Source organism: Littorina saxatilis, linkage group LG15, assembly GCF_037325665.1.
Source record: "Littorina saxatilis isolate snail1 linkage group LG15, US_GU_Lsax_2.0, whole genome shotgun sequence".
NCBI lineage: Eukaryota > Metazoa > Mollusca > Gastropoda > Littorinimorpha > Littorinidae > Littorina > Littorina saxatilis.
This window is the reverse complement of record NC_090259.1, coordinates 19,592,900-19,620,399: the sequence shown is the minus strand read 5'-3', so window position 1 is coordinate 19,620,399 and position 27,500 is coordinate 19,592,900. Positions and strand designations below refer to the sequence as shown.

At 41.3% G+C, this 27,500-nt stretch overlaps 3 protein-coding genes across 3 annotated transcripts in view; 1 reads left to right on the top strand and 2 right to left on the bottom strand.

Moving 5' to 3' along the window:
* The window catches only part of LOC138948771 (glutamine synthetase 2 cytoplasmic-like), a 28,049-nt gene extending 19,559 nt beyond the window's left edge, over positions 1–8,490 (top strand). The window contains exons 2-7 of the mRNA XM_070320381.1: positions 596–761; positions 1,388–1,531; positions 1,998–2,150; positions 3,529–3,659; positions 5,773–5,975; positions 8,060–8,490. Coding sequence (XP_070176482.1) covers positions 605–761; positions 1,388–1,531; positions 1,998–2,150; positions 3,529–3,659; positions 5,773–5,975; positions 8,060–8,450 — 1,179 coding nt within the window. The 5' untranslated portion in view covers positions 596–604 and the 3' untranslated portion in view covers positions 8,451–8,490. The remainder of the gene's footprint in view (positions 1–595; positions 762–1,387; positions 1,532–1,997; positions 2,151–3,528; positions 3,660–5,772; positions 5,976–8,059) is intronic.
* LOC138948777 (uncharacterized) overlaps positions 1–27,500 on the bottom strand; it is a 408,503-nt gene that overhangs the window by 210,609 nt on the left and 170,394 nt on the right. The window lies entirely within an intron of this gene.
* Positions 11,549–27,500, bottom strand: part of LOC138948770 (kelch-like protein 5) — a 23,502-nt gene continuing 7,550 nt past the window's right edge. Inside the window, exons 2-9 of the mRNA XM_070320379.1 lie at positions 23,079–23,406; positions 22,433–22,616; positions 21,385–21,485; positions 20,178–20,358; positions 17,403–17,518; positions 15,900–16,097; positions 14,781–14,897; positions 11,549–14,462 (exon numbers count right to left, since the gene is read on the bottom strand). Of these exons, the coding sequence (XP_070176480.1) occupies positions 14,365–14,462; positions 14,781–14,897; positions 15,900–16,097; positions 17,403–17,518; positions 20,178–20,358; positions 21,385–21,485; positions 22,433–22,616; positions 23,079–23,256 (1,173 nt within the window). The 5' untranslated portion in view covers positions 23,257–23,406 and the 3' untranslated portion in view covers positions 11,549–14,364. The remainder of the gene's footprint in view (positions 14,463–14,780; positions 14,898–15,899; positions 16,098–17,402; positions 17,519–20,177; positions 20,359–21,384; positions 21,486–22,432; positions 22,617–23,078; positions 23,407–27,500) is intronic.

The window sequence follows — 27,500 nt, the reverse complement described above, 5'->3', positions numbered from 1 at the left end:
TTTTTATATTTTTAATTTTCAGAGCTTGTTTTTAATCCAAATATAACATATTTATATGTTTTTGGAATCAGAGCATGATAAAAAATAAGATGAACGTAAATTTGGATCGTTTTATAATTTTTTATTTTTCTTTACAATTTTCAGATTTTTAATGACCAAAGTCATTAATTAATTTTTAAGCCATCAAGCTGAAATGCAATACTGATGTCCGGCCTTCGTCGAAGATTGCTTGGCCAAACTTTCAATCAATTTGATTGAAAAATGAGGGTGTGACAGTGCCGCCTCAACTTTTACAAAAAGCCGGATATGACGTCATCAAAGACATTCATCGAAAAAAAGAAAAAAACGTCCGGGGATATCATTCCCAGGAACTCTCATGTACACTTTCATAAAGATTGGTCCAGTAGTTTAGTCTGAATCGCTCTACACATACACACGCACAAACAAACAGACAGACAGACAGACAGACACACACACACACACATACACCACACCCTCGTCTCGATTCCCCCCTCTACGTTAAAACATTTAGTCAAAACTTGACTAAATGTGAAAAGCGGCAGTGAATTTGACGTCACTGCTTGGCATGTTTCAGAGTGACGTCATGGGGGAGTGGCGGTGGAACAAAGAGCTTCACAGCCGTTACGTGCACGAGCTGCCTGTGCGCAAAGTGCTCGTGGAATACATTTACGTAGACGACGATGACGTCAGCGTACACAGCAAGTGTCGAACTTTCGACGAGGTGCCCCAAAGTGCTGAAGGTGTGTTACACAAAAAGTTCCCTAGCTACCCCCACCCCTGTTTTTCATAACGCAGTATTTAAGCTGTACCTAGCTTGCCACTTTTTAGTAGATCGATTGATGACATGATTGAAATCTTTTCTGAGTCGCAATAATTATATCATGTATATGTCATGTTGTTCGAAATCAAGACCAAAACTGATTTTCTGTATAACTTGGTTTTGGTGATTATTTAATAGCCTCTCTCTCTCTCTTCCTCAGGACATTTCACTCTCCCCCCCCCCCTCTCCCCACCCCCTCTCCACGCCCCCCACCTCTCTCTCTCTCTCTCTCTTCCTCCTACATTTCACCCTCCCCTCTCCCCCCCCCTCTCTCTCTCTCTCTCTCTCTCTCTCTCTCTCTCTCTCTCTCTCTCTCTCTCTCCTTCTATAACTTCTATAGTGTTTGTTTGTATGTTTATTGTCCCAAGGACAGATTGTAAGAAAAAGGCCTAGCCTTAAATCTTTATCCTTGTAAAATAAAGTTCCGTCTCAATCTCAGTCCCAGTCTCTCTCTTTTGTGTGTGTTGTATTTAGTTGTTGACTTGTCATGAAATCAGCTTCGTCTCTTGACTTATATCCGGAAACTAAACCATTCTTTTGCTTCAGATTGTCCGATGTGGCGAATAGCCGTCCACTACCCTGTAGAAAACCGGTTCCTGAAACCCGTTGCCCTCTACAGTGATCCCTTCAGACGTGGATCTCACAAACTGCTATTGTGTGACGTGTACAACGATGATTGGACACCTTCGAGTGAGTTTCTTATAAAGACAGATATTAATAAAGCAAGAAATTTTCGATCAACATTGTGCACAGTTGATTGAGAACTTACCAGCGAGTTTTTACTGTACCAGAAATAAACGTTTAAAGCTAGAAAATACACAAGAAAATGTGTTCGTATACTTTTCATGTCAGGACCCCATCAAATAAGTTTCTACATTACAAAGAACCGGAAATGCAAGGAAACTGGCATCACAATGTGTTGGATGCAACTTTGATGACTGGATACCGTCGTGGTAATTTATGTATCAGAGAGAAAAGTTTGAATGCCAGAAAATATGCAGGATCTAGGATGTATCAAATGCTCACACGCCAAGCGACTTGATATTTCGCTCCAGTCATAGCTGAATGTTGTTTTGTAATTGTTACACGTCCAGGCGTCGTGTACTGTTCATTAGATCCCAAATCTCAAATTCATGAAGTTTTCCGGTGGATTCAGAACGCAACTTCCGGAAGCAGTGTGACGACACGATGACGTCACCGGAAGTGAAGAAAGTGGCGCCATGGTTTGGTCTGGAACAAGAATATACCATCTGTGATAAAACAGGCTACCCTATTGGGTGGCCACCCAGCTCTCATCCTCAACCTGTTGGTGAGTGTGTATCAGCAAGTTGTGCAGCTACCTGTTGGAATTGGTTTTTTTTATTCCCTTTTCTCTCTTTTCCACGGTGTGTGCAATCTCGCGAGGACATACATGATCCAATTATTGCGATATCTATTCATTGTAGCATCTACTTGCCTACATCTATATTTATATACGACTAGTGTCTGTCTGTCTGTCTGTCTGTCTGTTCGCGATGCACGGCCAAAGTGCTCGGTGGATCTTTTTCAAATTTGGACACCGTATTCAGCTACACCCCGGACACAACCTCATCGATGAGATATTTCAACACGTGCTCTCAGCGCGTAGCGCTGTGCGCGCTGAACCGATTTTTTTTGTTTTTTGTTTTGTCGGGATCCACTACCAGTAACTCTTCCTTATCTTCTCCAGTGTTTTCAGCCGCGATTATCTCCCTTCCTCCGTGTGGCGTCAATCCATATTCCCGTTACTACGTTACTATTTTTAGAAGGTCACTGCACGTTACTATTTTTAGAAGGTCTCCAGTGTTTTGCGCGTTTATCTCCTTTCCTTCGTGTGCCGACCAAGCCGGCGTACACCCGACGAAGCCGGGTCCCAGGCGCAGCCTGGTATTCGGCTCTACTTCTTCCCGGCGAAGCCGGTACCCGGCGAAGCGGGTAATCATCTAGTTTGGTATAAATACATAATGCATTTGTGAACGTTACAAACCAAAAAGTATAGTGGAACTCTGCCTTAGACACCTACAGTTGCGATCGATCTGAACCGACTGCGAAAAAGTGGTCCCTCAGAGCTGGGGCACTATCGCCTCAGAGCTTTTTACGCATGAAACGTCTCCCACACCGTGTTTTCTCTCAACTGTTACTGTGTTTGCGGAATTGGGGAGGAGGGACTGACTGGATGTCTGAAAAGAAATCCTATCCACTGACATTACTTAGCTGAACATTAGAAATCCTCGCGAGATTGCAACAGAGAATTCTGTATATTTTAGATTATTGATCTGATAAGCAAAGGGAAGTAAGCGCTCCAAATGCTTTAGACATGTGTTTTAGAGTAAGAGTTATTTTTGCAATTATTGTTTGTTTCCGCATTTTCATAAAATGAACACTGCTGATATGAATAAATCTTAGCCTTGGTTTGATTTAATATTCAGCCGTGTCTCCCAATATAAACAATGGTATACCATAGGGCAAGATGTAGATCATTCAAAGCCCAAGTTCATGTCCTAATCAAAATATCCATGCTAGCATTATGCACTTCCCTAGTCCAATGGTATCAAAATAACCGTGCCGATTTGTTCAGTTCGATGCCCTAGCCCAAACCAACATCAACATACCCATGTCAGTATGAAAAATCCAAACCAGTATACGCATCATTCTGTCACTGCCCACAGACCCGTACCATCATGAGGCCAACGGTACGAACAAGACGTTTGGCCGTGACCTGTACGAGTCGCATCTCTTCGCCTGTCTCTATGCCGGGATCAACATCTCTGGGGGCAACGCTGAAGCCTTCCCGGGACAGGTTTGTGTATAACGGGATTGATAATTGTGTTCATTATTATTATTATTAATGTTTTATGCGAGTCTATAATATTTTCTCTTCTTTATTTAATGGTTCGTTTCTTAATTTATCGCCACTCCCTCTTCCGGTATCGACATTTCCGGAGTTCATAACTTAATCTGTCCAGTGGATATTTCAAGCAGGTCCAAATGATTACTCTAATAACCACAACAGCTAGTATGGTCTAACATAACGAGAAAAGTTACCAAATCAAAATCAAATTTGTTATTAAAACGGTTGGAGTCTTCCTAATCTAACATTATTTTGTACCTTTTTTTTTTATATTTAGTCAAGTTTTGACTAAATATTTTAACATCGAGGGGGAATCGAAACGAGGGTCGTGGTGTATGTGCGTGTGTCTGTGTGTCTGTGTGTCTGTGTGTGTGTGTGTGTGTGTGTAGAGCGATTCAGACTAAACTACTGGACCGATCTTTATGAAATTTGACATGAGAGTTCCTGGGTATGAAATCCCCATACGTTTTTTTCATTTTTTTGATAAATATCTTTGATGACGTCATATCCGGCTTTTCGTGAAAGTTGAGGCGGCACTGTCACGCCCTCATTTTTCAACCAAATTGGTTCAAATTTTGGTCAAGTAATCTTCGACGAAGCCCGGGGTTCGGTATTGCATTTCAGCTTGGTGGCTTAAAAATTAATTAATGACTTTGGTCATTAAAAATCGGAAAATTGTAAAAAAAAATAAAAATTTATAAAACGATCCAAATTTACGTTTATCTTATTCTCCATCATTTGCTGATTCCAAAAACATATAAATATATTATATTCGGATTAAAAACAAGCTCTGAAAATTAAATATATAAAAATTATTATCAAAATTAAATTGTCCAAATCAATTTAAAAACACTTTCATCTTATTCCTTGTCGGTTCCTGATTCCAAAAACATATAGATATGATATGTTTGGATTAAAAACACGCTCAGAAAGTTAAAACAAAGAGAGGTACAGAAAAGCGTGCTATCCTTCTTAGCGCAACTACTACCCCGCTCTTCTTGTCAATTTCACTGCCTTTGCCATGAGCGGTGGACTGACGATGCTACGAGTATACGCTCTTGCTGAAAAATGGCAGCTACTTGACTAAATATTGTATTTTCGCCTTACGCGACTTGTTTACATTTTAGTCAAGTTTTGACAAAATGTTTTAACATAGAGGGCGGAATCGAGACGAGGGTCGTGGTGTATGTGTTTGTGTGTGTGTGTGTGTGTGTGTGTGTGTGTGTGTGTGTGTGTGTGTGTGTGTGTGTGTGTGTGTGTGTGTGTGTGTGTCTGTGTCTGTGCGTGTGTGTGTGTGTAGAGCGATTCAGAGTAAACTACTGGACCGATCTTTATGAAATTTTACATGAGAGTTCCTGGGTATGATATCCCCAGACAGTTTTTTTCCATTTTTTCGATAAATGTCTTTGATGACGTCATATCCGGCTCTTTGTAAAAGTTGAGGCGGCACTGTCACACCCTCAATTTTCAATCAAATTGATTGAAATTTTGGCCAAGCAATCTTCGACAAAGGCCGGACTTCGGTATTGCATTTCAGCATGGAGGCTTACAAATTAATTAATGACTTTGGTCATTAAAACTCTGAAAATTGTAATTACAATTTTTTTTTATAAAACGATCCAAAATTACTTTTATTTTATTCTTCATCATGTTCTGATTCCAAAAACATATAAATATGTTATATTCGGATTACAAACAAGCTCTGAAAATTAAAAATATAAAAATTATGATTAAAATTAAATTTCCGAAATCGTTTTAAAAACTATTTCATCTTATTCCTTGTCGGTTCCTGATTCCAAAAACATATAGATATGATATGTTTGGATTAAAAACACGCTCAGAAAGTTAAAACGAAGAGAGGTACAGTAAAGCGTGCTATGAAGCACAGCGCAACCGCTACCGCGCCAAACAGGCTCGTCACTTTCACTGCCTTTTGCACTTGCGGCGGACTACGTTCAGTTTCATTCTGTGAGTTCCACAGCTTGACTAAATGTAGTAATTTCGCCTTACGCGACTTGTTTTCTCTTGTGTTCACATGTTGTCAATACTTTTCTCTGTCCAGTGGGAATTCCAAGTAGGTCCGAGCGAAGGGACACGGGCGTCAGATGACCTGTGGACAGCTCGCTACATTCTGTACCGGATGTCCGAGGAGTTCGGCCTGGTGGTCACTCTCGCCCCCAAACCATTGCCAGCACTCAACATCGGGGCCTGTGGCGGGCACGTCAACATCAGCACCAAGCCTATGAGGGAAGATAGGGGGATAAAGTGAGTTGAGGATTTAAGTATAATTTATAGAGTGTTTTGCTTTTTGTTGGGTTTGTGTGAGTTCATGAATAGAGCATAGAGTGTTTTGCTTTTTGTTATATTTAGTCAAGTTTTGACTAAATATTTTAACATCGAGGGGGAATCGAAACGAGGGTCGTGGTGTATGTGCGTGCGTGCGTGTGTCTGTGTGTCTGTGCGTGTGTGTGTGTGTGTGTGTAGAGCGATTCAGACTAAACTACTGGACCGATCTTTATGAAATTTGACATGAGAGTTCCTGGGTATGAAATCCCCGAACTTTTTTTTCATTTTTTTGATAAATGTCTTTGATGACGTCATATCCGGCTTTTCGTGAAAGTTGAGGCGGCACTGTCACGCCCTCATTTTTCAACCAAATTGGTTGAAATTTTGGTCAAGTAATCTTCGACGAAGCCCGGACTTCGGTATTGCATTTCAGCTTGGTGGCTTAAAAATTAATTAATGACTTTGGTCATTAAAAATCTGAAAATTGTAAAAAGAAAAAAAAAATTATAAAACGATCCAAATTTACGTTTATCTTATTCTCCATCATTTGCTGATTCCAAAAACATATAAATATGTTATATTCGGATTAAAAACAAGCTCTGAAAATTAAATATATAAAAATTATTATCAAAATTAAATTGTCCAAATCAATTTAAAAACACTTTCATCTTATTTCTTGTCGGTTCCTGATTCCAAAAACATATAGATATGATATGTTTGGATTAAAAACACGCTCAGAAAGTTAAAACGAAGAGAGGTACAGAAAAGCGTGCTATCCTTCCCAGCGCAACTACTACCCCGCTCTTCTTGTCAATTTCACTGCCTATGCCGTGAGCGGTGGACTGACGATGCTACGAGTATACGGTCTTGCTGAAAAATAGCATTGCGTTCAGTTTCATTCTGTGAGTTCGACAGCTACTTGACTAAATATTGTATTTTCGCCTTACGCGACTTGTTAGGTTTGTGTGAGTTCATGAATAGAGTATAGAGTGTTTTGCTTTTTCTGCGGGTTGTGTTCTTTGTGATGCAGAAAAGGAACCAAGAGAAGGTTAAGGGAATACTAGAGAACAGCTTCACACGGAGCTTGTAGCGATCGTGTCAACATAAGTGTTAAACCCACGAGGCAAGATGATGGAATGAAGTGATTTTTAAGTTGCAGCATGACGTAAGGGTTTTCTTAATGTATGTTTATGTTCAAACAGTTTTACTCCTACGCCAGGCCGGTGAAACTGGAGCGGGCCGCGAGTTCTTATTTGGGAAATGAAGTTTGGGGTTTCGATTTGACATGTGTGTTCCTATAGAAAAGCATGAGGTAAGATGGCGGACGAAGAGGGTTGAAGACTGTATTATGCAGTGTTTTGCTTTGTGCTTTTTTCTTAAGTTTAAAATCCCGTAAGGGTAGCAAGAGTACACACCATTGTCATTCTTCGAATTGCCAACTCTTTCACTGTCTGAAGTGAAACTGGGCAGCCAAAATAAGTTCGTTTTCTGGTTTCTGTGACTCACAGCATCTCAGAATTTAGCTGCAAAAAGGTTTTGGAGTTCAGGTCACAATATAACAGTGGGCCTTTCTGGATCCCTGATTTGGTTGCACAATAGAAGTGTGTGTGTGTGTGTGTGTGTGTGTGTGTGTGTGTGTGTGTGTGTGTGTGTGTGTGTGTGTTTTGCGGCCACCCTGTGTTTGCACCCAAGTAACAGTTACCACTTCTTCTTCTTTTTCTGCGTTCGTGGGCTGCAACTCCCACGTACACTCGTGTTTGTTGCACGAGTGGAATTTTACGTGTATGACCGTTTTTTTACCCCGCCATTTAGGCAGCCATACGCCGTTTTCGGAGGAACAGTTACCACAAAGAGAGATTACGTTTCCTATTCTCATATTCCAGACACATCGAGGCAGCCACCAAGGTGCTAGAAAAGACGCTTCTGTTCTTTATGGGTACCCCCCCCCCCCCCCCCCCCCCGAATATATATCTTGTTATTTCTCCCTCAATTCATTCCGGCGTTTTATCCCTCCTCACCTATCCAGACACTCATCACTTAGCCACTATTCTATTTTCCCACAGACACATCGAGGCGGCCATCAAGAGGCTGGAGAAGACCCACCTGCCCTTTCTCGGCATCTGTGACCCCAGCGGCGGCCTGGACAACGTGCAGCGCCTCAAGGGGTGGTTCTGCACCGCGCCCTACCAGCAGTTCTGCTGGGGCATCGAGGATCGTAACGCCACCATCCGCATTCCGCGCCTCGTGGCAGACGACGGCAAAGGCTATCTGGAAGATCGACGACCGGCCTCGAACTTTGACCCTTACCTTGTGACTGGCGCCCTCGTGCGGATTATCGTGCTAGGGGAGACGATTGTCCTGAACCCGTACTTAAGTGCAGGGGGGAAGGGGAATGGAAAGGAGGTGGTGGATAAAGTGGCTGACTCCCTGCAGCAGATGTGTTCTTTCAACTGATTTGTGTTGCGGTTTTTGTTTTGTGTTTTGGTTGGGTGGTGTTTTTTTTTTTTTATAGTGGTTTTTTTTTTTAGTGGTTTTTTTTTTTTTTTTTTGGGGGGGGGGGGGTTGAGGAAGAAGGGAGGGGGGGTTAGGTGTAAGTGTAGAGTTGTTATAAATGTGTTTTTTTTAAATTTTTTTAACGTACGAGTTGTCAGACTCGAAGGTTGAAAAGTCTGAATGATTCACTTAGAAGATTTATTTTCCAGAGGGATGGGTTTGAAATTCGTTGGAAACTGAAGTGCCATTTTAAAAGTAAAGAGTTTTGAAGGCTTGGAATGTTTCGCGAGCTTGAAGACTCACTTTCGAGGTTGGTTGCTTGGAAAATTTGAGCAAGGTTTCGGAAAGTTTGACAAAACTGGAAAATTATTTTCTAGGTTGAGAATTTGAGGAAACAGCGTCAAGCATCAACTTATATACCGACAAGAAGAAACAAAAGCACGGAAGTCAAAGCAGTGTAGTCGTATGATCCCAGCAGTGTGACCTGAACTAATGAATTACCTTTTGAAGTAAAAAGGCGACAGAACTTTCCTCTTAAATTTGATAGTCGTCTTTGATAGTACAGCGAGTGGAAACTCAGATGAAGATTTTTTCTATAGAATTATGTGTTGGATTTCTCGCTGTCTTTTAATCACTGTGATGTACTCATTAGGAGATAGGATGTTGGGTCATTCTCAGAGTAATGGTCCAAAAGCGTGACATTATCACATAGTCATTGAAAAATAAACTTCCAAGAAAATCGTTGAAAACTTCATGTGCAATATAATAGGGTGTGATACAACTATAAGTGAACAAAAAGCTTAAAGAAACTTGTTGGTTTCCCTTATATGGAGCGGCAAAGTACGTAATCGTCCAAAACTATGTTCGGTCGAGGCATTGACAAATTTGACAGGCACGGAAGTAAAACTGCAAATTAGCAAAGAAAAATGAAAAAAACGTCTGAGGATATCATACCCAGGAACTCTCATGTCAAATTTCATAAAGATCGGTTCAGTAGTTTAGTCTGAATCGCTCTACACACACACACACACACAGACACACACAAAACTTGACTAAATGTAAAAAGTAGTCAAATTTGGGTTGAAAACATATAAATGTATTCCCTGAGACACAATAGAGATACAGCATATAGTTGATTTGATGGAAAATGATGGTTGTATTCCTTTCATGAAGTAGGTCACCCCCCTCTGGGAGAGTAATCTGAGAATGACTCTGTTATGTTCGTATGTGTTCGACTTTCTCTCTATCTGAACACTCTGAGTTACTCATCCCGCAATAATCAAGGTTGTGATTATGATTGTACTCATTGAAATGGTTTATATTTCAAGTAAGTAAGAAGGTGTATTTATGTAATGACAAAATGAAACATGCAGTACGTTTACGTCTTTTTGCTGCCCATATATATACACACAACAACGCTGGTGAAAATGTGTTTTATGCACCCTGTTCATAAAAGGTTGTGATTTGAAAAACAAGTTCCGTGTTCTTGAATTTTATTTCTTAGAGTTAACAAAATGAATTATTGAGAATTGCTGTAGACAGTAGAGGCCGGCCGCGCAACAGCTGGAGACGAGACACTGAAGCAGAGATCAACAGGCAGGGGAAGACCTGGAGCCAGATCGAAAGGGCAGCCCAGGACCGTGTCGGATGGAGAATTGTCGTCGATGGCCTATGCTCCCCCGGGGGTTCATAATGGCCTAAGTAAGTAAGTAAAGCTGTAGACAGTATAAAAAGCTGAGTTTCGTCTTTTGTTGTTGACAGTATTTAACTGCAAGAGGAATTCCACTTGGGAAACACCAGCTTTATATCTTTCTTTTATAATGAAGTCTTTAAGCGGAAATGTAGGCTTATAAGAGTATTTCTAAACAACTAAAACATAATACTGCTCTTTTTTAAAGTACCATGAAAATCATTAGTGATGTACTCAGATAAATATAAAACTGCATAGTGATAGAAAGAATGAAGAAGTTGCTCTTTGCTTTCCATGTGTGGCTAGTGTACGTGCCATGTTATGCTTTTTGCTTTACGTTGCACTGAACACGCTTTCAGAAGGCGTTTGCTTATAATACTGCGCTTCCTGTAATTATTGTTTTTGATGATGTGATGCATATGTGTTGCACCATTAGGAACTCATAACTAAAAATAAACATCAGCAGAGAAATGAAATGTACGCAGTGTTCCATCCAACTCTCTCTCTCTCTCTCTCTCTCTCTCTCTCTCTCTCTCTCTCTCTCTCTCTCTCTCTCTCTCTCTCTCTCTCTCTCTCTTGTTTTTTGTTTTGTGTGTCTGTCGTCCCAAGGACAGATTGGAAGAAAAGGCCCAGCCTTAAATCTGTATTCTTGTAAAAGTAAAGTTCAGTCTCAGTCTCTCTCTCTCTCTCTCTCTCTCTCTCTCTCTCTCTCTCTCTCTCTCTCTCTTCTTTCTCACTAAATAGATACTCGTGGGAACTGTCCCAAATAAACCCAAGAGCTTCACAGTTTTGGATAAGGATTTATGACGCCATGCACACATAAGAAATACCTTGCAATTAGTGTTTGAGCAATCCATTCATCTAAAATAATGTGTTTGAATCGTCTGTGCAGGCGTAAAGTCTCTATGTACTTTCGCTTCGTTCTATATTTTGTTAATGATGGCAATGGAACTTACCCGTATTTGCTTTGTTTGCTTATTTATAGTGTGACAGGGGAGGCTACCGCTCCTTTCACAGCAGACTCTGCACCCGAGTTGTTGGCCTTTAAGTCAACACCGGTGGATTGTGGAATTCTGTTTGTGATGGGGTCTGGTGGTTTCCGATTGTCTGTATGTTCATGGAAACCTTCGGGTTTGCATAACAGTTTTTATAGGGCTAAGAAATTAGCCCTAACATTTTCAATCCTGTTTGATTGCACTTCGCCTCCCGAGGTAATCGTAGTGTTTCGGCACTCGGTTACAATAGTAATTTATCATTCATTTGTCGATTCATTGACTTTGGCTAGTAGTCGCAAATGTTCTCTTTGTAGGCCGTGTTTGTATGAATTTAAGTATTTATCGTGTTATTCATGTTTACTTGAAAACGTAAACTATTTCGGTGTACGCTCATAACGTTGTCAGCGTATCTGGTGTGTACTTAAACGGCTTTTGTACATAAGATGGCAAAATAAACAAAAGATTGAACCGTTTCATTACAAGAATTTATTGAAATATGTGTCCAGGAACGATCTATTCAATTACCATCTACAGAGTACTAGAATCTAATTTTTGCACTTTTTTCAGATTTGATACGATTAAAATAAAATATAAAGAAATTGTTTTGAATACCCGAAATAATAATATGCGTCTGTGTGTGCGTGTATGTGTGCGTGTATGTGTGCGTGCGTGCGTACGTGCGTGCGTGCGTGCGTGTTAGTGTGTGTGTAAATCATTTACAGGCTGTGTGAATGCTACTTTTAATGTGTTGCTGGTTTTTTTGGTTTAATTTTGATTTTTCTTTGATTATTTGTATGCTAGTTTGGTTGGCTGGTTTAAAAATTAGCACGACCATTGTGGTATGGTTGTGAAACTCACTTAATAACTTAAAAAGAAACCATTCGTATTGTCGGTAGATCAATTTGTTTTTACCACCTCATATCGACTACAATATCACTATAGCCTCTAGCAATAATATTATAAACACACTATAATCTTGACACTTTCAGGGCGTCAAAGTCATTGTCTGCAAATAAATACAAACATATATTTCAATACACAAATAATAAGCTCGTCTCATTTTTTGCGGATGCTGTTTTCATTGCAATAATCAAATATAGTTGAACCCCCAATTTAAGAACTCGACAACAAAAAAAAGAGAACATTACGCCTTTAAAAGGAAATATCAGAAAATGCAAAGTTAATTTGCAAAGGTCATACACAAAAAATCTGAAAAAGCAGGGTTTCTTCGTTTTTGGAAGCGTGTCAGTTGCTTTACATGCATAAACCAACACTAATGTGAGTTAGTGCTTCCGGTCTGATGTCAGTGAACATAGCTGATATAGGCCTACATCATCGCGTGCAGATAAAAACAGACTTGGAAATACCATAAAGATAGCACCTCACGTCAGTTACAAAATCTGCGGTCATGTAAAACAGATATTTACATTTAACTGAAAGAAATTAGGACATTATTGCAAATTAAATGTAGTTTTTTTTAGTATCATACCTGTATGTTCGATGTAATATAACAAAATAATGCGAACAGTTGCATCACAGTGGTATATAACATACAGAGCGAGTAGATCTTGCATCTCACCAGACTTCATTAATGTTGACACAAAGCTGGATGGAAACTTGACGCAGTTGAATGGATAAGTTTTTTGCATGCAACCATTTTGCGCGGCAGTTAAAATGCATTGTTTTGATTTCCGCAAATAAAACAAAAAAGGAGAAGAAGAAAAACAGCAATGAAGCAGCGGATTGGCATTGTTTTGAAATCTACCACACCTCATACACGTCCTTTCCACTTCAATTAATTAAAATGTTCATGCATTACTTACAAAACCAGACGGGTCAGTTTGACCAACGGTTTTGCTGCTGAAAGGACTTGGTGCCTATACATTCCAATGGCAAAATCCCCTATTTAAGACACTTCCAGACGATTTTGAATCACTCGGTTCACTGCGGATGCACAGCCTGCTCAGACCAGGTGGTTCACCGTCCGAGTGTATTCATTTTGTTGCAGCTTTTGTCATGAGCGTAAGCAATGCTCAAGGCGTGACGTCACTACATGGCCCACGTACTTCAATATGTTCGTCATCTTCCGGTCGCTGTAATGCTAAGTCACAAACAATGATGTCACCACATAACTCATTTTAGTCGATAGGCTATCACGTGTTTCCTGTTACGTGATTTTAAACAGAATGACGTCACCACATGACCCACTTCAGTCAATAAAAAACGCTCGCGCTGGACCCGAGTACTCTTCAGACTGGCTCGCTCAATAAATATAAATGTTTGGAATGTCTGTGGTGTGAATGTTGGTTTCTGACCAGAAATGCAGATCTATCTCTGGCCGATTCATAGATTCAACCTACAAACTGCGACCTCATCTGTGATCAGATATGTTTCGACAAGCATTAAACGGATGAAATTAACCACATGCAGTTTATTCTTCAGAAAAATGCAGCGATACGCACCCCCAAAAATGGGTTGGGTTCGGTGATTTGTACATAAACGTCTTCCTCGCGATAGATTCGCTTATTATTTTGTCTTATGAAGCCGTCATCAACACGAACACAATGATTGCAGAAGCAAACTCTGTACCTACACGACCGAGACACAAGACTGATTATTTCACAGCTGCAATGAGAATAGAGAACAAAGACGTTTTGGGTAAGCTTACTCACGTCAGGTCTTCACTGACAAGCTAGGAACAGACGGAAAATTCCGAACAAAAGTAAATGACGTCAAAGTCTCTTTCGCTTTGCGTGTAACTTTGTCATGACGTATTTTTGTGTGACGCGTTCGGCTGTTCTATCAGGTCAATGGCTGCGTGTTGCCCCGCCGGTGTGAACTCCTCCTACGGCCAAGTCGTTTTTGTGGTTTATTTCGCATTTAGGTCCCAGGTAACATTATGAAGTTTTAATACGATCAATCGGACCTATTATCAAGTTAGTGTATCAACTTTTGAACGTACTGCGCCCAGTAGTTTCCCAGCAATAAGCTGTTAAGTGGAGACAGACAGACAGACAGACAGACAGACACACAATTAAAGTCTGCTGAGCCCTAGTACTAGCGTACTCGGGGATAAGTTATCGTTTGTTTGCTGTGACGTGAAATAACAACGAATGACGTCACCACATAACCCACTTCAGTCAATAAGTTATCTTTTGTTTGCTGTGACGTGAAATAACAACGAATGACGTCACCACATAACCCACTTCAGTCGATACGCCATTTTACGTTCACTGACAGGGATTTTTGGAACTGCGAGCAGCGTGCATGCCACGTTGGATACGTCTCCTGGGGAAAATAAGAACCAAAAATGTATTAAAGATTTGATTGGAACTATGTAGCTAAAATGCTTTTCAATAGTTCTAACCTAGTAGAATGGTTTATGACAACAATTTTAAAGAATTAAAAAGAAAAATGCGGTCGCTACAGTGCCGCTTCAACTTTTTATAACAGGGGGAAATGACTTCATCATAGAGTTTAATGCATAAATAAGAAACTATTGGGGTAAATATCTGTAAGATTTCATATATGTAAAGTTTCGTAAATATCTGTGGTGTTGTTTTGTTGAAATCACTGTACACACACACATTCATACAACAAGTTGACCTTTTCTGAAGTTGAAATCCTCTTCCCATAGTCCAGTGCGCGTGTCGAGACGTTCCGCTATTCTGACTTGCTGTCCAGTTTCCAAGGATGTTCCTCCCACCACGTATATCTTATTACCTGTCATCATCATCATCATAATCATCATCACATGTGCATCATCATCACATGTGCATCATCATCATTATCATCATCATCATCATCATCATCATCATCATCATCATCATCACATGTGCATCATCATCATCATCATCATCATCATCATCATCATCATCATCAACATCATCACCATCCTCCGCCTCCTCCTCCTCATCATCATCACCATCATCACCAACATCATCACCATCCTCCGCCTCCTCCTCATCATCATAATCATCATCATCATCGTCCTTCGCCTCCTCCTCCTCATCATCATCACATGTGCATCATCATCATCATCATCATCATCATCATCATCATCATCATCATCATCATCATCATCTTCATCATCATCGTTGCATGCCAGGCTGCAGGTCATGTTGGTCGTGTTAGTCGTCAGCAGCAGTATAACTATAAGTGACTGCTAGAGTGTGACACTCACAATTTTCTCACGTGACCCCTGGTGGCAGGAATATCGTGAAAATAGTCCCAAGGAGGACGAAAACCCGCCGGCCTTTTTTAATTCAGCCCCAAATGCCCTAGTTATCGCTGTTATTTGCCTTACCTACAGCTACAGACCCGGCGCAGTGGCTATCCTAGTTCATAGGAGAGATTTGGAAGTTCCAGGGGGAGATGAAGTCAGACGTTCTGGAGAGTTTCATTTGTTAGACATCGTCTACCTAAACCTACTTCCCCGGTGCTGCGTTAGTTTATCTGCGAGATTTTGAAGTTCTGGGGGAGATAATGGATGATGGTGAGTTTTGTTGTTGTTGGGGTTGTTGTTCAATCTCTTACCTTAAGCCCCAGCCCCATATCAGTGTAGACCAAACGCTGCAGTGTTCTCAGTAGTTTTCCCCTCGCTAAAGCCACAGCCAAATATCAATGTAGCCCACATGCCCCAGTGTTCTCTGTAATATTCCAATAGCCACAGCCAAATATCAATGTAGCCCACATGCCCCAGTGTTCTCTGTAACTTCCCCTTACCTAAAGCCACAGCCCCAGCGCTATGCCTGGCGTAGTTCATGGGTGAGATTTTGAAGTTCCACGGTGAGATGAGGTCGGACGCCCTGGAGGTGTTGTCGGTGCGACCCACGGCGGAGATACAGGTGGCGTAGGAGAAGGCTCTCCTCTCCGTGATGAACTTGGGCTTCTCCTCCTTGTCCTTTTGTTTGGCTACCACCCCTGATACGGTAAGATACGATACTTATTTATTTACGAGGGTTATGGTTTCAAGGCGCAGTCCTTCCCTTGTACACGATTCGAATCACCATTTCAGAATTGGCCTGGCTTTTACATGGATTAAACTATGTTATTATTACATGAAGTCTTATATCGCGCGCGTATCTCCAGACTCGGACTCAAGGCGCAGGGATCTATTCATGCCGTGTGAGATGGAATTTTTACACAATACATCACGCATTCACATCGACCAGCAGATCGCAGCCATTTCGGCGCATATCCTACTTTTCACGGCCTATTATTCCAAGTCACACGGGTATTTTGGTGGACATTTTTTATCTATGCCTATACAATTTTGCCAGAAAAGACCCTTTTGTCAATCGTGGGATCTTTAACGTGCACACCCCAATGTAGTGTACACGAAGGGACCTCGGTTTTTCGTCTCATCCGAAAGACTAGCTAACTCCCTGACCCAGGGTCGAACTCGCAACCTCTCGCTTCCGAGCGCAAGTGCGTTACCACTCGGCCACCCAGTCCAAATAGCGACGTGGTGGCGGCGGCACGATGGCGGTATGGAAACACAGCCTGAGGCCATCCTCCACCTGGACACATATGGAAATATAATCACCCTACAGAGGAAGACAGAAGTCAAACACTAAAGCTATGTTTCCATTTAGCGACGCGGCGGCGGCACGATGGTGATAAAATCGCGATGCCGCTAGCGAATTTCGCTGTGAGTGTTTCCATTTTTGTTCTTTCTGGCTTGACTTCTTCTTATAAATAGGTCAAAAACTCACACAGCCATACCGTAATAAAGAAAAACTTTATTTGAAGCTACTTAATATGTTGGTTAGAAAATTGAAAAGACGAGAAATGTTAGAAAAACCCTCTTTTGTTTCAACAAAATGCTCAAAAAGCGGAACGAACACGGTGCCTTTGACAACCTTTGAAGAAATTGTTGCTGGACTATGTTCAGCTCAGGGAATACCATGTATCTGACGAAATAAAAGAGTCAAAGTAGACTATAAACCTGGTTGTGGGTGGTCCTCGAATGTTTGGAAGGACTTAGACCACGCCCACTTTGGACGCGAATATCGCGCGGCAGCAATTTTTTGAAGCGGACAAAATCTTGACGCCAAACCGTCGCGCGGTACGTCGCCGCCGCGCCGCCATCGCGTCGCACATATGGAAACACGCGTTCTTTGATATTACTGTTGCGATCGGTTTTGACGCTGCCAACAATCGTGCCGCCGTCGCGTCGCGATAAGGAAACACAGCTTAAAGTTAACATAAAGGAAAAGTACTTACCTCCTATAAAGTATATAGTGTTGTCATGCACCGTGACAGCACACCTGTCCATACATGCAGGTAAGACATGGGGGTAGTGTTCGTCTACCTCTCCCCACCTGTACTGTTCGTACATCCTGAAACACATGTATAATGTAAAGCGTGATGTTGTCGTGCACAGTTCACCTATTAGTTGAGGCAGGTAAAACATGGAGGTAATGTTTATCTACCTATCTCCACCTGTATTGTTCGTATATCCTGAAACACGCCAGAAATCGTTGTAAACACTGTCATCGGTTCTTTCTTTCTTTCTTTCTTTCTTTGGTGTTTAACGTCGTTTTCAACCACGAAGGTTATATCGCGACGACGTCATCGGTTAAAATCTTATATCCCATGACCTCCCTTCTTTGTCTCTGTTACTTCAGTATGGGTATATATGTTGTATTTTTATAGCTCAATAAATACATCATGGACTCCAAAAAATATATGATAGTGCAGATTCCGATTTGGGCAAAGGACTACTTTCCTCCCGACCTTTGACCTCGCTCGCGCCGAACAATGTGACACATTTGTATGAAGTTCTAAAATCGTATTGCACGGCTCAGAAAACCATATCAGTTGCACGCAAAAATGAATCTCAGAACTGATCTGATGTATGAGATGCAATAAGCAAAAGTTTCTTTCATTATGAAAGCAATGCAGGTCGAAAAAAACGAACATTCAACTTACAAGATAACCAGATGCTAGCGAACCAAAACAAAAACACGAGTACCCTCCCCTTGCATCGTTAGCAGACGACTTTTGAGAATCTGTCGGTAGTGTGTTTTGCCGGTGTGCGCCTTCAGCTATCAAACATCGGCTGTTTCACGTGTTTTGCGAGCAAGTCTACTCTTTTGCCTGGCTCTGCAGTAAGTCCACATATTTTTCCGTAATCCAGTCATATTCCTTCAAAATGCAATCAATCGGCGGTGACAGACGTGTCGGTCGCGTTTTCCTCTCACCCATACCAGTTTAAGTTCATCCATGCAAACACACTCGCAAAACAGTTTATCACGTAGATACATTTCAAATAGGGAGCAAATGGTTAAATCTAAACCTACATATTTGTTCCCTAAGATTTGCTTCTCTGTCAATAAGCCTAATTACACACGTTCGAGAAAAACAACGTGGAATCAATTCTGAATCGAGTAAGCCAAATGGGTCCCAAACCCGTTTCGCCCGTTCTGCCGACCTGAAACGCAAAACAAAAGAATTGTGCGCTTCAACTAAATTAATTTCTATTCGACTTCATTACTTTCTTGCAACTTATGAACCTTTACTTAAAGCTTTTAAATGGTCTGAAAGTAGTGTTACCGCGTACTTATCGATGCACTCATTCGTGTTATTTTTTCAGCGACGGTCACTTAGTTTAAGGTTGCAAAAGGGCTAAGTCTCGCTGGCAACAGTTTTACCCTGCACAGATCGCAACAGTGCCGCTAGTAGTCTACACTTTGTGTTTGATGGTAGAATGGGATATACAGATTACAACACTCGTGGTTTTTTATATGGCTTGTATTTCAGTCAAGACCCAGCGGGAATATCAATCGAGAGACACTCGCCAAAGGCTCGTGTCTCCCGATGATATTCATCCGCTGGGTCTTGACTGAAATACAAGCCATATAAAAAACCACTCGTGTTGTAACCTATACATATCCTTTGGAGTTTTAGCACTATGCAGTTTTGCCCTGTGCCAACAACACATACCTTTCAAGCATTTTTCTTTTAACCAAGGACTATAATTTTTCTGCCTTGTTGTATGTACCCTTATGGACCTGTGTTACAGGTACCAGGATAATTGTTCTGGATATTTCTTGATTAATCTTTGCCTCTATTCTGAAACGACTTTCCCTTTATTTTCAGTCAGTTTGGACAAAAACTTGTCATTTTAAAAATGAATATATATCCTTTTTGCTTCGTTTGATGAACAGAAGCCTAATATCATTAATAAGTGTGCTTAGAATTATATTAGTTAATCATTTAAATGATAGAGTATAGTTGATTTATAGTCTCACCATATTTTTCAGTGACCTATTTCCGTAATGATTAAGTGTATTTAAGAGGCAGCGAGCAACATTCATTTCGCATAAATACATTGATTTTCGAGTCGGTCCAATCCTTTATTGCTGAATCTGGTCGACTAACTTGAAGGATTAGCCCACGTACGGGTATTGTGTATGTTTGTGTGCAGGAGAACGTAAACCCGCCTCTCAGTGTTGTTGCATCAATTACATATAACATAAGTAATCATTATCATTGGGTTTTTGTTTTTGTTTTGCTGTTGTCGGTTGGTTTTTTTCGTGGTTTTTTTCGTGGTTTTTTTCTTCCCCTTCTTTCTTCCATACATTCGTAGCGAATTATGCTGCCCTCTCCATGAAAATGTACATTTATCTGAACTTACTTATTGCATGTCTCAGCATCGATATTCTCGTCCCACGCGCTTCATTCCTAGTCTCACTTTTTTCCTCTTTTTTTTCCCTCTCTGTAGATCCTCCTGTTTTGATTAAGTTCCCCATACCCCCCTCCTACATTTTGTTCTTCTGGTTAATAATTGTGTTGTCCACCATCATGAAAACTTGTGTAACTTAGCATTGTTATGGTCACGTCAAATAAGCATTTGCTTGAGTTCGTGTCCTAGCTGCATTTTTGTCAATTGTTTCATGTCACGTATTTTGAATAAAATTGTGTTTAAACCAAGTGTATTTAAAACTTTATTTGTTAATTTATTTTAAAGGATTGGGACCGTTGACGTAAGCTCACCATAGATTTTTGTGTGACGTGTTTCCGTTATAGCCGCCTGCGCAGTAGAGCTCCTTCCGGTGAGCGGCACAGACTAGGTTTGCCCGTGGTTGGGGTAGCATACCCGCCTTGCTCCACTCGTCGGATTCTGGGTCGTACACCTCACAGCTACCTGTCACTCGTCCGTCACTTTTCTCACCACCTGGGGAACCATGATTTTTTGTTATCCTCGTTTGTTTGCACGGTAAAACCTCCAATTAATCAAGCCTATACAATTTAAACTCTACAAAAAGAGAATACGTTTTTTTTTATTCCAATTAACGACCTTAAAAATGTCCAGTAAAACCTCCAATTAACGACCTTTAAAATGTCCCCAAAATCGGTCGTTAAAAGGAGGAGTCTCTATTGGGAATTTGAGGGTAGAATTTCGTCACAGGGGAGGCAACTTCTTTTTGAATGTTTTCTGTTACAGCTTTTCTCCGCTTTCCCACCTGTTGCGAATAGACTCTTGGTCTTTGATTGTTGACTGAATCTGTTGGGTTTTTCCCACTCTCAGACTCCATCTTTGTGATTCCGTGTATTGGCTAAAACGTAGATTTACTTGTCAATCATTTGTCAGGAATATCCGGTTGAACGAAGTATCAAGTCTTATGCATATCAATCAATCAATCAATGAGGCTTATATCGCGCATATTCCGTGGGTACAGTTCTAGGCGCTCTGCAGTGATGCCGTGTGAGATGAAATTTTATACGGCCAGTAGATTGCAGCCATTTCGGCGCATATTTACCTTTCACGGCCTATTATTCCAAGTCACACGGGTATAGGTAGACAATTATTAACTGTGCCTAAGCAATTTTGCCAGGAAAGACCCTTTTGTCAATCGTGGGATCTTTAACGTGCACACCCAATGTAGTGTACACGGGGGGAGGGTTCGGACACCGAAGAGAGTCTGCACACAAAGTTGACTCTGAAATAAATTTCCGCCGAACCTGGGATCGAACTCACGCTGACAGCGGTCAACTGAATACAAATCCAGCGTTCTACCAACTGAGCTATATCCCCTATATGTTTATAAACCATTTGCCAGTTTTGTCTCCGGTATCTCCGAGACTCTTACCTGTAAATTATCGGCCTATTTTAAATTAACGTGATCTCTGGTTAAAATAAAAGTGTTTCCTACTTGCCGCTCTACAAGCAAAATAAAAGACAAGGAAAATGTTGTCATACCGCAGACGTAGATCTTTTTCCCCGAAGTGCAGACACCAAACTTGGCACGTGCAATTTTCATAGATGCACACGTTGACCATGTGCCCTCCGATGGGTCAAACCTGTGTAGGAAGATAGCTTAATCAATCAATCAATCAATCATTCAATAAATTACTCCATCAATCCATTCATCCATCCATCCATCCATCCATCCATCCATCCATCCATGCATCCATCCATCCATCCATCCATCCATCCATCCATGCATCTATCCATCCATGCATCCATCCATGCATCCATCCATGCATCCATGCATCCATCCATCCATCAAATACAAAAATCAGCCAATACGCAAAGATTAAATGTGTGTCAATTAACTATTGTTACGATCAAGTAAGTGAATGGCCATGAAACTGAAATGCTGAGGGCGTGAGGGAGAAAAAACGGACAGACAAACAGACAAGAAAGACAAGAAAGACAAACAAACAGACAAACAGAATGAATCAGTAAACGGAGGAAGAAGATCAAATTTAAAAGTAGCAGTGAAAGCGAGGGACGTGTAAAATTACTAAATACAGAAAAATGGGGGGGGGGGGGGTGAAAACGAGGATTAAAAAATAAATAAATACATGTAAATAAATAATAACCAAAAAATGATATAATAGCAAAAGCAAAAAGAACAAGAAATTCCTCTGATAGGAAAAACACCCCCGTTGGTCAAAGGGAAATAACCATTCTCACTGCCACCAACTGAGAAGGTTATTTCCCTTTGACCAACGGGGGTGTCCGTATATAAGTCGTTGTATAATTTTAATCCACCAATAACTCCCTAACCGTGTGTTTGACTGGTCCCAATTTTTGTAAGGACCGTCTCAGGAATGTATAGAACCTGTTCACCAAGTTTGGTGACGATCGGTCCGTTCATTCTTGAGATCTACTTGCGAACACAAACACACAAATACCGCCACAAACACACAAACACATCGAGTGAAGCCTATACACACCCCTATACCGGGGGTGTAAAAACAAGAGGGCTTTGTTGAAACAAGTGTATACAGCAAAACCTCACCTTACCACCCTATTGTGGTGCCTAGCATGACGGCGATCGAAGCCTCCAATGATGTACAGGTGGTTGTCGATGACAGCAATACCGAAGTTGGTCAGATCCACGATAGGTCGCCATACCTCTGTCCTCAGACGGTACGACACTATATGCTGACGGTCGGGGGACACTTGCAGATACGAAGCTTCACCTGTGGGTTTTTTTTCAGAAAATATATTCCGCATGTACATTAATATTATCGTTTTGCGTGACAATATGAAAAAGGTGTTTTCTTTGGTGAAAAAAATGACTCTCTTATGAATCCGTTTGAGCACCTTTTTCAGCAAATCCGTTGAGTGAAGGATCGTGTAATGATAAAATTATTTAATCTTTTCATGCTTACCATATCCTTTATTTTTAGGTGCATCTATGTGGAATGTTATGTTTATCTGTCTTCATTTATATTCGTTTCAGCACACACACACACACACACACACACACACACACACACACACACACACACACACACACACACACACACACACACACACACACACACACACACACACATACACACACACACACACACACACACATTCTGTCTCTCTCTCTCTCTCTCTCTCTCTCTCTCTCTCTCTCTCCCCCTTTCATTTTTAATCTGTTCCTTGCATACCTGTGCCCGCTCTGTTGATAACATAGAGGCGCTGTTCCATCGGTAAATCACCTCCCGCCGACACACAATACGAACTGCTGTCGTCATTGGAGCTGACGCTTCTGTCGTCTGTGACGTCACTGGTGGGTGTCGTCATTTCTTCTTGTACCAGAAACCCTCCTGCGGATTGTTTCTTCATGGCTTCTTCCTCTACTTCTTTCTCTCTTGGCAAGGTCTGTTGTATTTTTGCAGGTGCTTGAAGTGCACGTGTTTCTACAGTTTTGAATATTTGTTAAAGGTGTTCAGGACCGCCATTTTGTTTTTCAGGGTTAACGGCTTAGGGTTTATTCTGAAAAAAAGGAAACACGCATTAGTTTAATGATTTGATCTATTGAAAAAAATCAAATTGTATGCTGTCAAAGACACAGAACGTGTACAGATCATAAAGAGAATTAAAATTGAATCTTTAATTTGCTATGTCCGGTAACTCTAGGAAGAGAATCCAGACAAACAGGCAGGCGGACAGACAGACAGGCGGGCGGGCGGGCGGGCGGATGGACGAACAGACGGGCAGAATGAGAGGCATACAGGCAGGCCGACAGACAGATAGACATAATCTTTTTTTGAAGCATGAAAACGAGCAAAGGGTAAACTGACTTCCTCAATTTACCAGTGCACATGTACTTATTGACTGAATGTCCGATTTTTTTCGTTATATCTCTGGGCCTTTTCGAAAAAAATTCGAAGCCTAAGAGCAGAGCAAAGTAAGTAGCCGAGTGACTATACATTAAGTGCCCGCCCAGGCAACTAGAATATTCATCACGGTCGCCAAGATCTTTTGCCCGTTTAACTGAAGTGGGTACAAAGATAGGCTTTGTTTCTAACAGTCCCTGGGCTCAAGCAGTAAGTATTTCACGATTGCTGTCACCGAACCCCTCAATCATCACTGCAAACAGGAAAGCACGGTGCGGTTAAAGCTTTATCGTGTTCCTGTGACTGCATTGACCTTAACTTTGATACACTCCACTGCTGTGATTGCGTGGAACGGGTCGCTTCACAGCACGGTGAAACAAGCCACACAACGTTCAGAAAACAAAACGCCTCTTGCGTACAAGATGAAAAGAACACTCATTATGTGTTCCGCAGGGATACCGTTTTTAGTGACGGCAGTCAGCAAAGCGCTTATATGTATTACGCCGTAATAAAGCTGTCTGTTTCTCTGTTTTTCTGTTTCTCTGTTTTTCTGTTTCTCTGTTTTTTCTGTTTCTCTGTTTTTCTGTTTCTCTGTTTTTCTGTTTCTCTGTTTTTTCTGTTTCTCTGTGTGTCTGTTTCTCTGTCTACGGATTAGACTTGTATCTCTGGTACTCTGGGGTCATTTGAGCTAAAATTTGGTGAGTAACTTGGAATTTACTCACACCGCATACGCGCTTTGAACTTCGGATAAGGCGCTATATAAATACCCGTTATTATTATTATTATTATTAATTGTGGCGCATACGGCGTACGGTGTGTGCAAAACATTAGGTTCCTAACGGTAGTCATACGGGAGATATTAGCTTTACACGCCTGTACGCACCCAGCCAGGGGAAAAAAACAACAAATTAACGGTTTCACTTGAGGATGCTCGTCTCAACCTTACACTTTAACGTCGAAGAAATGTGCTAGTGTAAAATCGTCAACGACTTTGCAGTCATTTTGACACAATTGCCCATACAGATTTTCACAGTAGACACAAGGATTGCCTAAAACTTACGAAACTTTCCGAAACATATTTAGCCGTTTCGGTTATATCACCGATACAATACTTCCCACAAAATATCCCTAGTTTTATAGGCTGGTGGAATCTCCGTTTTCGTTATTCCCTGACAAGTAGGCTTATGCAACTTGGTCAACAGATTTTTGAAAAAAATATTTCAATTTGTAGATGTCAGAGATTTCTTTCCACTGCAGAATTACAGAACCACGTAATCGTATTTTTCACAGTTGAATCTCATCTTGTCCAGTCGTTTTTCTGATTCAGTATCCTTTGCAACTCCTCTTATTTTTTCGCCGTCTTATCATTGATTCAGCCTGTTGCTTATTGCAGAATCACACACAGCTTGTTTTCATTCAGAAACACAGCACCTTTTGTGGGGTTTTTTTAAACATTTTTTTCTCACAATTAATCACTTCTGCAACATCCAGTACGCGAGTGGCACAGGTAATGTTTACTCACCCTCCCTCACCCACTTCCTAGCCGCTCCGGTGGATTTACCTACAAGTTCCATGGGATCACGGGTAGCCGATTCGACACACAAATCAATAGTTCAGTCATTTTGTAAGCAATCATTTTTGTTTACCTGTTCTATCCAGATAAGTTCAGTTGTTTGCTGATCGTTGATCTCTTACATTCAACAACATGTCCTGGCCGAAAGCAAGCATTTAACGACTTGTTACACCAGTCAACTTTGCTGAATTGAATTTAGCTGTATTAAATCGCCGCACGAAACAATAAACGGATAGCGTCAAAGGGTGAGGTTTCAAATCAGTCTAAAGGCCCGTCCAGACACTCCCGGCCGACCCTGTCCACATTTGACTTATGCTCAAAACGGTGCACCCCGTCGTGCTATGATCGCGAAGCGTTATTTGCAGAAGAATAGCGCGTGTTCTAATTTCTATGACACAGACATAGAACGACGGAAATTTGACCAATCAGAGCAAACCAGAGCGATGACGTCAACTGCTCGCGGCGCGGCAGTCGAATGCAACTGAACCTTCTTGTCAGGTGACCCGCTTGACTGATACCGCGTTGTGAAAAGAATCGTCGATGTGTGGCCACTCGGCAAATCCCGCGCGACGCACAAAACGGCCTGCGGCGCATAGAGCGTAAAACGGCGGCCAAGTCTGGACAGGGCTTTACTTCGAAAACCTTATTTAATCCGTGAATCTGACTTGAGGTGCTAATTCCAAATGTCCGATTTCAACATCTGTCTTCTGCTTGTCTACAAGAACGAAAGGCTCCGAGAGAAATCGTGACTACTGCAAGTCTGTATTGCAGATCTGTGCTAAGACATTGGGACAACATGTACGGGTGAGTGTTGCACAAAAGCCTATTGACACCAATAAAGAGAAAATAGGCTTAGTGACGCATAGGCTGTGAAGTCGTTCGAGTCACACTTTCGGTTGATCTGTGTGTGTGTGTGTGTGTGTGGGTGTGTGATTGAGTGTGTGTGATTGAGTGTGTGTGTGGGTGTGTGATTGAGTGTGTGTGATTGAGTGTGTGTGTGTGTGTGTGTGTGTGCACGCTTGCATGCGTGCGTGCGTGTCTGTCTGTCTGTCCGTCCGTCTGTTTCTGTAAATCCTTCTCTGTGTATAACTGCAATTGTGTATGTCATTCTCTATATATAATTATGTATGTTTGCTCGTCTGTCTGTGCCTTCGTCTTTTTTGATCTCCAGTTCCATTTCGTAGGGAGACATAGAAGAGGGAGGGAGGGGGGGGGCAGACAAGCAGACAGAGACAGAGAAAAAGAGAGTAATACACATCTACAGCGTAACCATTCCATTACACACATTTTCCTTTACTGCATGATCAGCTAACATAAAATGTAACTTCTGGGCAATGACATGTTCTGTATTCACAGTATTGTGTATGCATACCTTTAGAGATCATATGCCATGAGCCACTGATTGAAAAACTGGTGTTCTGTGTTGTGTATTGTGTATGTATACCTTTAGAGATCGTATGCCATGAGCCACTGATTGGAAAACTGGTGTTCTGTGTTGTGTATTGTGTATGTGTAGCTTTACAGATCGTATGCCATGAGCCAATTATTGACAAACTGGTGTTCTGTGTTGTGTATTGTGTATGTATACCTTTAGAGATCGTATGCCATGAGCCAATTATTGACAAACTGGTGTTCTGTGTTGTGTATTGTGTATGCATACCTTTAGAGATCATATGCCATGAGCCACTGATTGAAAAACTGGTGTTCTGTGTTGTGTATTGTGTATGTGTAGCTTTACAGATCGTATGCCATGAGCCAATTATTGACAAACTGGTGTTCTGTGTTGTGTATTGTGTATGTATACCTTTAGAGATCGTATGCCATGAGCCACTGATTGGAAAACTGGTGTTCTGTGTAGTGTATCGTGTATGTATACCTTTAGAGATCGTATGCCATGAGCCACTGATTGGAAAACTGGTGTTCTGTGTTGTGTGTTGTGTATTGTGTATGTATACCTTTAGAGATCGTATGCCATGAGCCACTGATTGAAAATCTGGTGTTCTGTGTTGTGTATTGTGTATGTATACCTTTAGAGATCGTATGCCACGAGCCACTGATTGAAAAACTGGTGTTCTGTGTTGTGTATTGTGTGTTGTATATTCAATTGGGTATGTATACCTTGAGAAATTGTATGCCATGAGCCACTGATTGACCCCCCCCCCCCCCTCCTCAAAAAA